The sequence below is a fragment of the Chanodichthys erythropterus genome, chromosome 16 (assembly GCF_024489055.1).
Source record: "Chanodichthys erythropterus isolate Z2021 chromosome 16, ASM2448905v1, whole genome shotgun sequence".
NCBI lineage: Eukaryota > Metazoa > Chordata > Actinopteri > Cypriniformes > Xenocyprididae > Chanodichthys > Chanodichthys erythropterus.
Genome location: NC_090236.1, coordinates 14,379,670 through 14,393,937, shown reverse-complemented (window position 1 = coordinate 14,393,937; position 14,268 = coordinate 14,379,670). Strand labels below are relative to the sequence as shown.

The window sequence follows — 14,268 nt, the reverse complement described above, 5'->3', positions numbered from 1 at the left end:
CTCGATTAATCGATTTTACAGCACTAAATCTATTAAAATATTATTTTTAGTAGCAGTAGTAATAATATTAATAATTTAAAATAAAAACAACTTTAGAATAAATTATAAAAATTATTATTCTTATTATTAATAAAAGTAATAACGTGATAATAATATTCTAAACATGATTTGTTTCATCAGAAATTTTAATAAATAATTATTAAAGCATATTGTTTTATGCTTATGTGGGTAAATTATACATTATATGTTATGTAACCGAAATAAAGATTTTTTCATTCATTCATTTGTTCAATTAAGTAATTCAAATGTTTGATATTTGTGTATCTATTTTTTCCAGGAGACGAAAATCGACTGTGTTCGTGTCGCTACCAAAGGTAGATATTCTGATTTATGCAAACAGCAATTACTTTTACAAATAACATTTTGCATGTAATCAGTATTGAGTCTGATTGAGAGCAGATGAACACTTCTTACTGAAACAGCTCACGTGCTGCTCTTGTCCAGTCGATGTTATTAACCTTGTAAATATGCAAATAAGAACATTAACCCAGAGTTAATTACTAACCCAGGTTAAAGTAAGAGCAAAGTGAAGCGTGAGACAAGATAACCTATGATGAGTCTCGCTCATTTTACTGCATGGTTCTGGGTTCAGGTTTTCAGCTTGATGAGTAACTGCTCATTATCTCCTGTTTGTTTCTCTTCTGTCTCTCACACACACACACACACACTCACACACACTCTCACACTGATTCCTTCTGTCTTTCTGCATGTGTGTGGATCTTGTTCTTGCAGCTGCTATCTTGGTGACGCAGCTCACCACCCCTTACGTTCGCATCGCTCCAGCCGCTGGAGACAAACAACTAACAGGTCAGACACTTAATATTGTGTGTGTGTGTGTGTGTGTGTGTGTGTGAGTGTGTATAATAATAGACCTCAAAATTGACCAGTGCATGAAAGAACAGTGTTTTGCCTGTAGCGTCTCGCCTTAAACTATCTTCTGGATGACCTTTAACCTTGATCTCAGGGGCGGCGACGCACAAACCCAACGCGGTGGAGCCAGAGAAACAGACTGACCACACGGTGAAGATCGCCGGAGTCATCGCAGGAATACTGCTCTTCGTCATCATCTTCCTCGGCATCGTGTTGCTCATGAAGAAACGGTAAGAACCTCAAACACACAGCACTGAAGATGATGTTACACTGATTTTACCTCAGTTAAGGGTGACGATACACTTAAGAAAGCGCCGCTGTTAACCAAAGTTTGGACACACGTGACTGTGTTGATCTGGAGAATTCTCTAGACCAGAACTCAACCAGACCAGAACTCAACCAGACCTCTGTAGACCAGAACTCAACCAGACCAGAACTCAACCAGACCTCTGTAGACCACAACTAAACCAGACCTCTCTAGACCAGAACTCAACCAGACCTCTGTAGACCAGAACTCAACCAGACCTCTGTAGACCAGAACTCAACCAGACCTCTGTAGACCAGAACTCAACCAGACCTCTGTAGACCAGAACTCAACCAGACCAGAACTCAACCAGACCTCTGTAGACCGGAACTCAACCAGACCTCTGTAGACCAGAACTCAACCAGACCAGAACTCAACCAGACCTCTGTAGACCAGAACTAAACCAGACCTCTGTAGACCAGAACTAAACCAGACCAGAACTCAACCAGACCTCTGTAGACCAGAACTAAACCAGACCAGAACTCAACCAGACCTCTGTAGACCGGAACTCAACCAGACCTCTGTAGACCAGAACTCAACCAGACCTCTGTAGACCAGAACTCAACCAGACCTCTGTAGACCAGAACTCAACCAGACCAGAACTCAACCAGACCTCTGTAGACCAGAACTAAACCATACCAGAACTCAACCAGACCTCTCTAGACCGGAACTCAACCAGACCTCTGTAGACCAGAACTCAACCAGACCAGAACTCAACCAGACCTCTGTAGACCAGAACTAAACCAGACCAGAACTCAACCAGACCTCTGTAGACCGGAACTCAACCAGACCTCTGTAGACCAGAACTCAACCAGACCAGAACTCAACCAGACCTCTGTAGACCAGAACTAAACCATACCAGAACTCAACCAGACCTCTGTAGACCAGAACTCAACCAGACCAGAACTCAACCAGACCTCTGTAGACCAGAACTCAACCAGACCAGAACTCAACCAGACCTCTGTAGACCAGAACTAAACCAGACCAGAACTCAACCAGACCTCTGTAGACCAGAACTCAACCAGACCAGAACTCAACCAGACCTCTGTAGACCAGAACTCAACCAGACCTCTCTAGACCACAACTAAACCAGACCAGAACTCAACCAGACCTCTGTAGACCAGAACTCAACCAGACCAGAACTCAACCAGACCTCTGTAGACCAGAACTCAACCAGACCTCTGTAGACCAGAACTCAACCAGACCAGAACTCAACCAGACCTCTGTAGACCAGAACTAAACCATACCAGAACTCAACCAGACCTCTGTAGACCAGAACTCAACCAGACCTCTGTAGACCAGAACTCAACCAGACCAGAACTCAACCAGACCTCTGTAGACCAGAACTAAACCAGACCAGAACTCAACCAGACCTCTGTAGACCAGAACTCAACCAGACCAGAACTCAACCAGACCTCTGTAGACCAGAACTCAACCAGACCTCTCTAGACCACAACTAAACCAGACCAGAACTCAACCAGACCTCTGTAGACCAGAACTCAACCAGACCTCTGTAGACCAGAACTCAACCAGACCAGAACTCAACCAGACCTCTGTAGACCAGAACTCAACCAGACCTCTGTAGACCAGAACTCAACCAGACCTCTGTAGACCAGAACTCAACCAGACCAGAACTCAACCAGACCTCTGTAGACCGGAACTCAACCAGACCTCTGTAGACCAGAACTCAACCAGACCAGAACTCAACCAGACCTCTGTAGACCAGAACTAAACCATACCAGAACTCAACCAGACCTCTGTAGACCAGAACTCAACCAGACCTCTCTAGACCACAACTAAACCAGACCAGAACTCAACCAGACCTCTGTAGACCAGAACTCAACCAGACCTCTGTAGACCAGAACTCAACCAGACCAGAACTCAACCAGACCTCTGTAGACCGGAACTCAACCAGACCTCTGTAGACCAGAACTCAACCAGACCAGAACTCAACCAGACCTCTGTAGACCAGAACTCAACCAGACCTCTCTAGACCACAACTAAACCAGACCAGAACTCAACCAGACCTCTGTAGACCAGAACTCAACCAGACCTCTCTAGACCACAACTAAACCAGACCAGAACTCAACCAGACCTCTGTAGACCAGAACTCAACCAGACCTCTGTAGACCAGAACTCAACCAGACCAGAACTCAACCAGACCTCTGTAGACCAGAACTAAACCAGACCAGAACTCAACCAGACCTCTGTAGACCAGAACTCAACCAGACCTCTGTAGACCAGAACTAAACCATACCAGAACTCAACCAGACCTCTGTAGACCAGAACTCAACCAGACCTCTCTAGACCACAACTAAACCAGACCAGAACTCAACCAGACCTCTGTAGACCAGAACTCAACCAGACCTCTGTAGACCAGAACTCAACCAGACCAGAACTCAACCAGACCTCTGTAGACCAGAACTAAACCATACCAGAACTCAACCAGACCTCTGTAGACCAGAACTCAACCAGACCTCTGTAGACCAGAACTCAACCAGACCAGAACTCAACCAGACCTCTGTAGACCAGAACTAAACCAGACCAGAACTCAACCAGACCTCTGTAGACCGGAACTCAACCAGACCTCTGTAGACCAGAACTCAACCAGACCAGAACTCAACCAGACCTCTGTAGACCAGAACTAAACCATACCAGAACTCAACCAGACCTCTGTAGACCAGAACTCAACCAGACCTCTGTAGACCAGAACTCAACCAGACCAGAACTCAACCAGACCTCTGTAGACCAGAACTAAACCAGACCAGAACTCAACCAGACCTCTGTAGACCAGAACTCAACCAGACCTCTGTAGACCAGAACTCAACCAGACCAGAACTCAACCAGACCTCTGTAGACCAGAACTCAACCAGACCTGATCTCAACCAGACCTCTGTAGACCAGAACTCAACCAGACCTCTGTAGACCAGAACTCAACCAGACCAGAACTCAACCAGACCTCTGTAGACCAGAACTCAACCAGACCTCTGTAGACCAGAACTCAACCAGACCTCTGTAGACCAGAACTCAACCAGACCAGAACTCAACCAGACCTCTGTAGACCAGAACTCAACCAGACCTCTGTAGACCAGAACTCAACCAGACCTCTGTAGACCAGAACTCAACCAGACCAGAACTCAACCAGACCTCTGTAGACCGGAACTCAACCAGACCTCTGTAGACCAGAACTCAACCAGACCAGAACTCAACCAGACCTCTGTAGACCGGAACTCAACCAGACCTCTGTAGACCAGAACTCAACCAGACCTCTGTAGACCAGAACTAAACCATACCAGAACTCAACCAGACCTCTCTAGACCACAACTAAACCAGACCAGAACTTAAATTGTATTCCAGCTTTATATTTTTTCAATGCAAACACTCAAAACAATAATAACCTAATAACCTTATGAACTAGTTTTATTCAAGTTTTATTAGCATCACTGAATCAAATGCATTAATTTATACCAACAAAATAAATGTATATGGGTTCAATTGGAAAAAAATAGCTCCAAAACAATTGGAGGTCGTCACTTTTTACACTGCATGCATTCACTGGAAATTGAACCAGAAGAAACTACAGGAAGAATTTCAGAGTTGTATAACAATTATTCTAACCTGGTCATTAATATTAATGAGGAATAAGAAGGTGTGTCCAAACTTTTCGTCTCATCCGCAGTCAGGTCAGGACTTTGTCGTTGTGTTATTGTGGAAAACCGCAGATCTCCGGGTTGTCTAGAGTTCAACTGCAGCTTTTAATAATAGATTTTTCTTTCGATTCTTTCTACCTGACCTTTAATCCAGCTCCATCCTCAATCTTTATGTGACACTAAATTATTAATCTAATTATGTTGATAAGTCCCATTAAAATGCAGTGTAATGCTAAAGAGCCGTTCTCGCAGTGACCATCCTCCATCTCCAAAATCATTCAAATCTCAGTAGATCAGTGATTCTGTGACACAAGACACTCCTGTAAGCACTTACTATCGGTGTGTTTGCTCCAGATTTACACTGCTATGTATAATACATTTTATATATCTATATAAACAGGCAGTTCAAGGGTCTCCAGATCACATGACCTTTTCAGCAAACAAGTCGTAATATCTTCATTCATTCTCTTCTCCAGTAAATGTATCTTGATTTAAGAATGTTTAGATATTTGTGCTGGAAAACGAGACAGAAACACTGAGGAAGAACAGAGTTTTTTGTAGTGAATCCCAGATGGACTCAGAGACAGTGATCAGATCTTCTAGGTTATTGCAGGATTTGCAAAATGTAACATTTACTGCTGGCACACCAATTAAAAGATGTAAATAATCATGTTGTTGTTGATGTGAAGCATGTATAAATGTAAATAAGACAGTCTGAATCAGTGCTTCTCAACTTATTTGTGTTGTTTAAATGAACATAGTCTTAATTAAAATGCTACAAAACATGCTTTTCTTAAGTTTATTTGCTTTTATTACATCCGTCTTGGATTCAAAAAGGTTGAGAACCGCTGGTCTAAAGTCATGCGTTCTGTTTCTTCTGTCGTTTGCATGGAGAGACGGCTTTATTTCATACACACGTGTTCAATAACCCCAAACACCGGATTCACCAAATTTCCCTCCCGCCGGCTCCTGAGCGTTGATCACTCCATAGACATTTTAATTGAATCTCCTTCAATATACCTTAATCAAATGAACGAGCGTGATTGAATCCCTTGCATCTATTTGGTTTAATTTGCTGAATTAGATTAGAAAGGAAAGCATGAGGAGACGTGCTAATTCCCGGTTTAAAGCCGAGCGCACGGTTCAGCTGATGTTCGGACGCTGCGGCATCTGGTCATTTACAGCTCACATGTTTGCATATTCGTCTAATTACGTCCTGAAAAATGCAGTGAGGTGAATTAATGTTGGTTTTATTTCTAACTTACAGTGTGTTTCTGATGTGTGTGTGCTTTCACACTTATTTCCTTTATTAATGCACATATGAATGTTCACAGAGAGATTGGAGAGGCGGAGCAGATCAAAAGTTTGGAATAATTATGATTTTTTTCTCTTCTGCTCACCAAGGCTCGAAAATACAATAAAAATGTGAAATATTATTACAATGTAAAACTGCTGTTTTGCATGTGAATATATAGTCAAATATAATTTATATCCTGTGATCAAAGCTGAATTTTCAGCATCATTACTCCAGTCTTCAGTGTCACATGATCCTTCAGAAATCATCACATGGAAAGCAGCATTATAATATTTTACATTTTTTGCACTATTTTTGATCAAATAAACGCAACCTTGGAGAGCAGAAGAGACTTCTTTCAAACGTTTGACTGGTAGTGTGCACGTTTTGGATATGATATAGCTGTTAATCCGTCCGGACAAAATCAAAAACACGTATATATGGTCAGTCGTAGTCTGGAGATGGGCTGAGGAGGACGCGTGTGTTCAGCCGGACGTTCAGCGTGAAGGTTTGTGTTAGAAAGAGCACAGTGGCTGCAGTGCATGCAAGGAATCGCTCGCTCTCTCTCTCTCACGTATGCCACCATGTCTGCTTGTGTTCATTTTATATATCGTTTTCAAACATTAATATTTTTTACTTTTTCTTTCCTTCCATCTTCATCCCCCTCCACTGCTTAAACCCCTCCACCACCCCACTGGGCAGGAGAACCTATCAGTCCTACACTTACTACCTGTAAGTAAAACACCTTTGTACACTGTTAGTGTCATGCTGTGTTCGCTCTGTCCGCTCCACCCTGCATGACTGACCCGTGCGCTCGCGTCTCTTTAAGATCGAGAATCAACACTCGGCCTGAGCGATGCATTGCAGATTTAAATTGTTTGTGATTATTATGATCTTGTGGAAAAGACAGAATGAGATCGATATTGCAAATGCCGTCTTGAAGTTTTAATGTGATTTATTTATTTATTTTGCTGTGAAATGCTTGTCTGTGAATGCTGTACCTCCTCAAATCAGAACCGTGATGTGGGATTTATTATTATTATTATTATTACAGATGTGATTGATAAAACACGTCCAGAGTAGATAACTGAAAAAACGACTTTCTCAAGAAAAAAAACTCCTTGTCTTGCCCAGCACAGGGATGGGAAAACATACTTTTCCCAAACCTGGAATTACCCTTCATCTCATAAATCATCATCATCATCGTCTCTCCATAAGCATTAATCCCAGTCGCTACATGCTTCCGTAATTTGGCTTGAGTTTTCCTGCATGGTTGGTGTTTGTTGCATGCAAATGAAATCCATCATCCTAATGTTTTCAGTTTTCCTAACACGTGTTTAATGGACGCTTGCTCTCTGCTGTTTGTTTGCTTATCATGCTGAGCTTCTGCATATATTTAGAGGAGGGAATCAAGAACTGGTTCTTGTTCAAAATCTTGAACCAACTAAAATACTCTTACTGTGTTTCCCATTTCATTTGATCTGCTCTGAAAATAAATAGTTAAGAATTGAATGCAGCTGCGTACAGCAAACAGATTCATATATATCTGACGCATTATAAAACTATTTTCAATGCATTAATTATGCTTTGTAAATCACCTTATATTGGTCTCATGAATAATTGTAGTTATAACAATACGGCACTTAGTTTTTAAGTTGTTTAACATTGTTTAGTCCTTTGTAGCACAGTCACACAGAACAGAGCGAAATGTTATTTCATTTTAAGTAGATGAGTAAACTGCGTTTAATAAATGCAACTGAAAACGTCATTGATATGATAAATGAATACAATAGAATCAAGATATTAATGCCACAATTTTAATATTCGTAAATAAGATTTCCTACACATTTGTACTTCTGTAAAGATGTCAATATGCCAATATTGTCTATGGAAACGTAAGTAAATGTGCGTGTTGTAGAAACACACTTTATGTCAAATGTGTGTTGATCCAGTGTAGACAGCATCTGTCATCATAATGACTACATAACGGCAAATGTCAGCCGTTAAGTGACTGAATGCTAGTGGGCGGAGCCTATGGTGTGATGATGTATAACTATTGGTCGATGCTCTGGAGGCAGGCATGTGCAAATGAATTTGCCCGTGTGACATCACAGATCCTGCAATATCAAAACGAGATGTTTTTGGAGCTTGATTAACTAAATGCTTTGTTTATAAGTACATTTTAATATCTGAATCTTGTAGGATGTTTTATTGGTACACTCAATTAGCTGATAATTATGATTATGTTGAAGATGGACACATTTCTAACGTACCTCTCCTCTGAGAAAACCTGGTGATCAGGTGATTTCCATCTAATCTGTAATGAGCAGTGTTGTGGGTAACGCATTACAAGTAACATGCATAACGTAATCAGATTACTTTTAAATCTAACAAGTAACACATTAAAAGTAACGTGCATTACATAATCAGATTACTTTTTAATCTAAACAGTAAAGTAACGCATTATGTAATCAGATTACTTTTTGATGTTACGAGAAAAGTAACGCACTACAAGTAAAGTGCATTACATAATCAGATTACTTTATGTTACGAGTAATGTAATGCATTAAATGAAATGTGCATTATGTAATCAAATTACTTTTTGATCTAACGAGTAAAGTATTGCACTACAAGTAATGTGCATTACGTAATCAGATTACTTTTAAATCTAACAAGTAACGCATTAAAACGTGCATTACATAATCAGATTACCTTTTGATGTTACTAGTAAAGTAACGCACTACAAGTAACGTGCATTACGTAACCAGATTACTTTTAAATCTAACGAGTAAAGTAAAGCATTACAAGTGCATTACATAATCAGATTACTTTTTGATGTTACGAGTAAAGTAACGCACTACAAGTAAAGTGCATTACATAATCAGATTACTTTTTGATGTTACAAGTAATGTAATGCATTAAATGAAATGTGCATTATGTAATCAAATTACTTTTTGATCTAACGAGTAAAGTAAAGCATTACAAGTGCATTACATAATCAGATTACTTTTTGATGTTACGAGTAATGTAATGCATTAAATGAAATGTGCATTATGTAATCAAATTACTTTTTGATCTAACGAGTAAAGTATTGCACTACAAGTAATGTGCATTACGTAATCAGATTACTTTTAAATCTAACAAGTAACGCATTAAAACGTGCATTACATAATCAGATTACCTTTTGATGTTACTAGTAAAGTAACGCACTACAAGTAAAGTGCATTACGTAACCAGATTACTTTTAAATCTAACAAGTAACGCATTAAAACGTGCATTACATAATCAGATTACCTTTTGATGTTACTAGTAAAGTAACGCACTACAAGTAACGTGCATTACGTAACCAGATTACTTTTAAATCTAACGAGTAAAGTAAAGCATTGCAAGTGCATTACATAATCAGATTACTTTTTGATGTTACAAGTAATGTAATGCATTAAATGAAATGTGCATTATGTAATCAAATTACTTTTTGATCTAACGAGTAAAGTATTGCACTACAAGTAATGTGCATTACGTAATCAGATTACTTTTAAATCTAACAAGTAACGCATTAAAACGTGCATTACATAATCAGATTACCTTTTGATGTTACTAGTAAAGTAACGCACTACAAGTAAAGTGCATTACGTAACCAGATTACTTTTAAATCTAACAAGTAACGCATTAAAACGTGCATTACATAATCAGATTACCTTTTGATGTTACTAGTAAAGTAACGCACTACAAGTAACGTGCATTACGTAACCAGATTACTTTTAAATCTAACGAGTAAAGTAAAGCATTACAAGTGCATTACATAATCAGATTACTTTTTGATGTTACAAGTAATGTAATGCATTAAATGAAATGTGCATTATGTAATCAAATTACTTTTTGATCTAACGAGTAAAGTAAAGCATTACAAGTGCATTACATAATCAGATTACTTTTTGATGTTACGAGTAATGTAATGCATTAAATGAAATGTGCATTATGTAATCAAATTACTTTTTGATCTAACGAGTAAAGTATTGCACTACAAGTAATGTGCATTACGTAATCAGATTACTTTTAAATCTAACAAGTAACGCATTAAAACGTGCATTACATAATCAGATTACTTTTTGATGTTACGAGTAATGTAATGCATTAAATGAAATGTGCATTATGTAATCAAATTACTTTTTGATCTAACGAGTAAAGTATTGCACTACAAGTAACGTGCATTACGTAACCAGATTACTTTTAAATCTAACGAGTAAAGTAAAGCATTACAAGTGCATTACATAATCAGATTACTTTTTGATGTTACTAGTAAAGTAACGCACTACAAATAATGTGCATTACATAATCAATTACTTTTTAATCTAACGAGTACAGTAACGCAGATTACCTTTTGATGTTACGAGTAACGCATTACAAGTAACGTGCATTACGTAATCAGATTACTTTTTGATGTTACGAGTAAAGTAACGCACTACAAGTAATTTGCATGATGTAATCCGATTACTTTTTGATGTAACGAGTAAAGTAATGCATTAAAAGTAACATGCATTACATAATCAGATTACTTCTGGGATGTAACGAGCAAAGTAATGCACTTAGATTAATAAATGCTGTAGAAGTATTTTTCATTGTTAGTTTAACTAATGTAGTTAACTACAATGAAACCTTATCGTGAAGTGTTACCGAATCAGTTATTGGTGGGATTGGGGCTCGTACTGGTGAATGGAATAAGAATGAAGTGGAACTGGAATCAGAAACAAATCGATTCCTCATGACTTCCATCCCTGTTTTTTTTTTTTGGGGGGGGGATATAACACATACACACACACACGTGGCCGAGTTTCTTGCAGTCTCCGATGTGTTTTCAGCTTCAGTATTGATTTAACATGGCAGTGAGAGTGTCAATCATGACTGTACTGTTGTCAGTCATCAGGATCTTCAGAGTTCGTTCTTCTCTCAGGACCAGCACTCAGACTGACACCAGCGTCCTCCTGTGCTTCCGTTCGACCGGATGTGATTGACGTGTGTTCGCTGCTGTACAGGCGCAGGATTCGTTCAGGCCGGCTTTATACTGCTGCTGTTTTTGTCATGTCATCAATAAGCCGGACGGGCTGAGGTTGGTGTCACCTCACCTGTCAGCGGCGTCCCCGAGGAGACCATCAACACACTTATAGTGCGACAGGCGGAGAGCCGTAACGACCACGGCCAAGGTCCCGCAGATATTTCACTCCAGTGCAAGTGTGCAATAAAAGCAGCAACAGAAAGTGGCTCAATAAAGAGAGATGGATAGAATGAGCGAGCGTTGGTCTGATTCACGAACGAATCTTTTCAGTGAACCGCTCTAAATGATTCGGTCTAGCGCAGGGATTCTCAAAGCTTTCATTCGACGAACCCCTGAGATTTTAAGTTACATTTCAATAATTTAACGTTCATGTTTCTCTTATGTCGGTTCATGGTCACATGATGTGCAGCTGAACAAATAAAATATTGTTTTGTTTGTTCAGCTTTATTTATCCAGTCAAGGTTTTTTTTACCATTTTACGAAATGTATTTATTTTTATCTTCTATTTTTTACAGTAATTGACTATCATTGCATCTTTTTTAGAAAATGTACACTTCACACACACACTCACTCTCTCTCTCGCTCTCTCTCTCTCTCTCACTCACACACACACACACACACACACACACACACACACACCTAATTGACTGACTCCTGCAGTGGAAACACATCCTTCAAAGTGTGACGGCACACCGGAGACGAAACCAAAGGCATCGCGGTTACTGTATTCTGGCATTTCAGTGGCTATTGTAGGCATTTAACGTGTGTGTCCAAAACAAAAGTGTCTTCATTAGAGCCGTTCGGACACGGGGAACAGTGGGGAATTGTGGGTAGCGTGCTGCGCCGCTGGACTGGGATCAGTCAATGATCGAGACCCAACAGAGACTAAAGACACAAAACAACGTTTCGAGTCACTGTGAGTTTGACTAAAATACAATTAAACCAGAGAAATAAAAAACTGAAACATGTCAAAGAAATCGACACTTGAGCCAATGCAGCCAGATTAAAACTGCTAGAGTTAAAGGAATGAAATACTGGTTAGAGTTACCAAGATTAGAAATCTGTGCTCAAGTCGTGACTCATTCATTAGACTTTTTAACACTTTCAAAACACTGAACAGTCCCTGTTTTCTAGATACGAGATTATGCTTAATTTATAAAACATTATCAAATAGTTCCAGAAAATTGCAAAATAGAATTTGACTTTATGCTTGTGGGACCTTCAGATGCTGAAGTTCATATGGAAACTGAACTGAAATATGTCTGTTGAATCAACATGGATCTGAATAATGACACTGTCGTCTTCTCTAGAGCTGCTTTATAGCTTAATTAAACTTGTTTCATAATTAATGAACTTTGCAGTTATTGAACTGAACTGAATCAACACTGAATTGAAATGAATCAACACTGAACTGAACCAAATCAACACTGAACTGAACCGAATCAACACTGAACTGAACCAAATAAACACTGAACTGAACTGAATCGACACTGAACTGAACTGAATCAACACTGAACTGAACCAAATCAACACTGAACTGAACTGAATCAACACTGAACTGAACCAAATCAACACTGAACTGATCCAAATCAACAATGAACTGAACCGAATCAACACTGAACTGAACCAAATCAACACTGAACTGAACTGAATCGACACTGAACTGAACCGAATCAACACTGAACTCAACCGAATCAACACTGAACTGATCCAAATCAACACTAAACTGAATTGAATCAACACTGAACTGTACCGAATCAACACTGAACTGAACTGAATCGACACTGAACTCAACCGAATCAACACTGAACTCAACCGAATCAACACTGAAAGGAACCAAATCAACACTAAACTGAATTGAATCAACACTGAACTGTACCGAATCAACACTGAACTGAACCGAAACAACATTGAACTGAATTGAATCAACACTGAACTGAACTGAATCAACACTAAACTGAACTGAATCAACACCGAACTGAACTGAATCGACACTGAATTGATCTGAATAATGACACCATTGTCTTCTCTAGAGCTGCTTTATAGCTGAATTGAACTTGCTTCATAATTAATGAACTTTACAGTTATTGAACTGAACCGAATCAACACTGAACTGATCCAAATCAACACTGAACTGAACCGAATCAACACTGAACTGAACCAAATCAACACTGAACTGAACTGAATTGACACTGAACTGAACTGAATCAACACTGAACTGAACCAAATCAACACTGAACTGATCCAAATCAACAATGAACTGAACCGAATCAACACTGAACTGAACCAAATCAACACTGAACTGAACTGAATCGACACTGAACTGAACCAAATCAACACTGAACTGAACCGAATCAACACTGAACTGAACCAAATCAACACTGAACTGAATCGACACTGAACTGAACTGAATCAACACTGAACTGAACCAAATCAACACTGAACTGATCCAAATCAACAATGAACTGAACCGAATCAACACTGAACTGAACCAAATCAACACTGAACTGAACTGAATCGACACTGAACTGAACCGAATCAACACTGAACTCAACCGAATCAACACTGAAAGGAACCAAATCAACACTAAACTGAATTGAATCAACACTGAACTGTACCGAATCAACACTGAACTGAACCGAAACAACATTGAACTGAATTGAATCAACACTGAACTGAACTGAATCAACACTAAACTGAACTGAATCAACACCGAACTGAACTGAATCGACACTGAATTGATCTGAATAATGACACCATTGTCTTCTCTAGAGCTGCTTTATAGCTGAATTGAACTTGCTTCATAATTAATGAACTTTACAGTTATTGAACTGAACCGAATCAACACTGAACTGATCCAAATCAACAATGAATTGAACCGAATCAACACTGAACTGAACTGAATCGACACTGAATTGATCAGAATGACACTATTGTCTTTTTTGAATTTGTATCATATTTGATTCATTTGCATCATTGATTCATTATTGTTCGTGACCGTGAAGCCTCTTTGAGTCGATCTGTACTGTATGAAGCG

At 39.2% G+C, this 14,268-nt stretch overlaps 1 protein-coding gene across 8 annotated transcripts in view; it reads left to right on the top strand.

Annotated features, from left to right (window-relative positions):
- si:ch1073-391i24.1 (receptor-type tyrosine-protein phosphatase mu) overlaps window positions 1-14,268 on the top strand; it is a 217,712-nt gene that overhangs the window by 142,839 nt on the left and 60,605 nt on the right. For 5 of the 8 annotated variants that reach the window (XM_067361857.1, XM_067361854.1, XM_067361852.1 and 2 more), the window contains 4 exons: window positions 338-374; window positions 793-867; window positions 1,025-1,160; window positions 6,881-6,910. In XM_067361857.1, the coding sequence (XP_067217958.1) occupies window positions 338-374; window positions 793-867; window positions 1,025-1,160; window positions 6,881-6,910 (278 nt within the window). The remainder of the gene's footprint in view (window positions 1-337; window positions 375-792; window positions 868-1,024; window positions 1,161-6,880; window positions 6,911-14,268) is intronic. The other 3 variants (XM_067361858.1, XM_067361856.1, XM_067361855.1) reach the window with 1 other exon arrangement.